We start from the raw sequence: 2,552 nt of genomic DNA on the forward strand, positions 1-2,552 counted from the left end.
ATTGCATGCTTTAACTGGTCCATACCTATCGAACCTACCAAAATGGGCCAACTTTTAACACTCCATTACACTATTTCTAGAAAACACTCCAGTGGTGTCAGCCAGGGGTTCCATCCTGGGCCCAAAAAATGAACCGCCATGGCTTGGCTCGAGATTTGAGGTAATTAAAGTGTGACTGACGCGCACCGCCTTTGCAAAATTTTTTTTTTCGATAGACGGGTTTTTGATTCGCCACGTGTTGACATATTTCTCGTTTTCGGATTATCTTGTCGCCCTAATAAAAAATTACTAAAATGGCCTCAGATATATAGAGTAAGGAATAATTAAAATGGCAGAGCATTTTGGCGAGACGTGTCCCAGGGTGCAGGGCATGGCTGCCACCCGCTCCCCTCACTATTAAAATAATTAAATTCCCATACAGCCCTCTATCAAAATTACTTCTACATCTGACGCATCTGTGGAAATTACGAGATTAGAACCAAAACTGAGCGAAAAGGTTTCATGTATCATGATTGAAACCGTACACCCCTACTGAAAAGCAATACTTTGAAATCTATTTTTGTCGCGATGGCGTTCTAATTAGGGTTCATATTGTTTACTGTACACCCTAGGGTTCATGTGGTCCCAATCCCACCACCGCCATAAGACTTACTCTTAGTGCAAACCAAGTCAAGGGAATTGAAGGGTAGTAAAGGGATTGTCAATTTTTTAATTCAACCAGGGTTAAAGTTAGACTGAACCATGGTTAACTCGTCTTCTCTAAGCTCTTTAAATAGAACCTCTCAAGCACAGAATAAACGTAATCTTGTCTGCAGACAAGAAGAGACCGATATGATGATGATCGGAGAAGGAAACTATCACAGGCCAACTGTCGATGTCTCTCCATGGACTCTCTTCGACGATTCTTCCGCCGTAGGCGGCATGAACTTCTCTCTCCCGGTGAGCGGCGTTTCTGCCAACGGCAATGTTGGTGGGGGCGGCACGGCTTCCGAGGGAGACTATTCCTCATTTCTATTTGGGGAAACGATTGCCGCACTGCAGCGCTACCTTCCGTCCAACGACATTGATGCCGATTCCGATTTACCCGGTCGTGAGGCCGATTTACCACTAGGCCCTTTCTCCACGGACGAGTTTCGCATGTACGAGTTCAAGGTCCGGCGATGCGCGAGAGGCCGCTCTCACGACTGGACTGAGTGTCCGTACGCTCATCCCGGCGAGAAAGCTCGCCGTAGAGATCCGCGTAAGTTTCATTACTCTGGCACTGCTTGCCCTGATTTCCGTAAGGGTAACTGCACAAGGGGAGATTCTTGTGAGTTCGCGCATGGCGTATTTGAATGTTGGCTTCACCCGGCGCGTTATCGTACGCAGCCCTGCAAGGATGGTACCAATTGTCGTCGTCGTGTTTGCTTCTTTGCTCACACTGCTGAGCAACTCCGTGTGCTTCCCCAGCAGAGCCCAAGAACTCCGGTTTCGGCTGATTCCTTTGACGGATCTCCACTGCGTCATTCTTTTGATTCTTATCTGGCTAAGAATGGTCTGTTATCTTCTCCTACTTCAACCCTGATATCCCCCCCTCTGTCTCCTCCTTCGGATTCTCCACCCATGTCTCCCAGCAGTCCCCTGAGTCGGTCATTTGGTTCAAACTCCGTAAACGAGTTTATGTCTCCCAGCAGTCCCCTGAGTCGATCATTTGGTTCAAACTCCGTAAACGAGGTGGTTGCGTCCATGCGTCATCTGCAGCTTAACAAAGCTAAGTCATCTCCTTCCTCTTGGGGTGTTCAGATGGGTTGTGGGTTTGGTTCTCCGAGGGTAGGTTCTACTCTACGCCCTGGGTTCTATAGTTTGCCCTCAACTCCCACTCAGGCCCCAACTCGGGGTGGGACGAGTTATCTGGATATCTGGGAGAGGGGTTGTGGTGTAGAGGAAGAACCACCAATGGAAAGGGTGGAATCTGGGAGAGATCTACGAGCCAAGCTGTTTGAGAAGTTGAGCAAGGAAAACTCACTGGAGCGGGTTGACTCGCCCTCTTCCGCTCCCGATGTTGGCTGGGTGTCGGAGCTGGTGAAGTGAATTATTCAAGGAATTTTTTGTTGATCTATTTTGGGTTCAATCTGTTGCCCTGATTTTTGTGATTGTGAATATCCAAGAATGACGAAGATTTGTAGTACTCTGAACAAGATTAATGTAAATAGCTGATGCTGGTTGCTGTGAAGGGCCTCTCTTTCTGGGGGGGTTTTCTGGGAAGATCAAGGCGAAGGAACATAGAAGCATATTGTCACAACTTGTATAGACGAAGCAGGATTCACTGTTTGGCCGGTGGAGATCGGCTGAAGATGATGAATCTTTTTGTAATTTTTTTGCTGTTCTTACAATGTCCAATGTCTGATCCTCTATTGTAAAAATCTGGAGTTCTTATTGTCAATCAATCAATGCAATATATTTTCTTCTAGTCTCCTGTGTACCAGTCAGAGATTCTTATAGGTCTTTCTGTGCTAAACTCTTTTATCTTTTTCAAACTTAAATTGAGAATGGAAACTGTGGTCTGGTATGTT

General features: G+C 46.5%; 1 protein-coding gene across 1 annotated transcript; it reads left to right on the forward strand.

Moving 5' to 3' along the window:
• Positions 1-720: 720 nt before the first annotated feature.
• Positions 721-2,143, forward strand: LOC122656649 (zinc finger CCCH domain-containing protein 20-like). The gene has a single exon (XM_043851261.1). The coding sequence runs from the start codon at positions 742-744 to the stop codon at positions 2,068-2,070; it is 1,329 nt and encodes a 442-aa protein (XP_043707196.1). The 5' UTR covers positions 721-741; the 3' UTR covers positions 2,071-2,143.
• Positions 2,144-2,552: the final 409 nt, after the last annotated feature.

This window comes from Telopea speciosissima, chromosome 3 (genome assembly GCF_018873765.1).
Source record: "Telopea speciosissima isolate NSW1024214 ecotype Mountain lineage chromosome 3, Tspe_v1, whole genome shotgun sequence".
In the NCBI taxonomy this organism is placed as follows: domain Eukaryota; kingdom Viridiplantae; phylum Streptophyta; class Magnoliopsida; order Proteales; family Proteaceae; genus Telopea; species Telopea speciosissima.

Coding starts and splice junctions, on each gene's coding strand:
- LOC122656649 (XM_043851261.1), top strand. CDS start 742: ATGGTTAACTCGTCTTCTCTAAGCTCTTTAAATAGAACCTCTCAAGCA.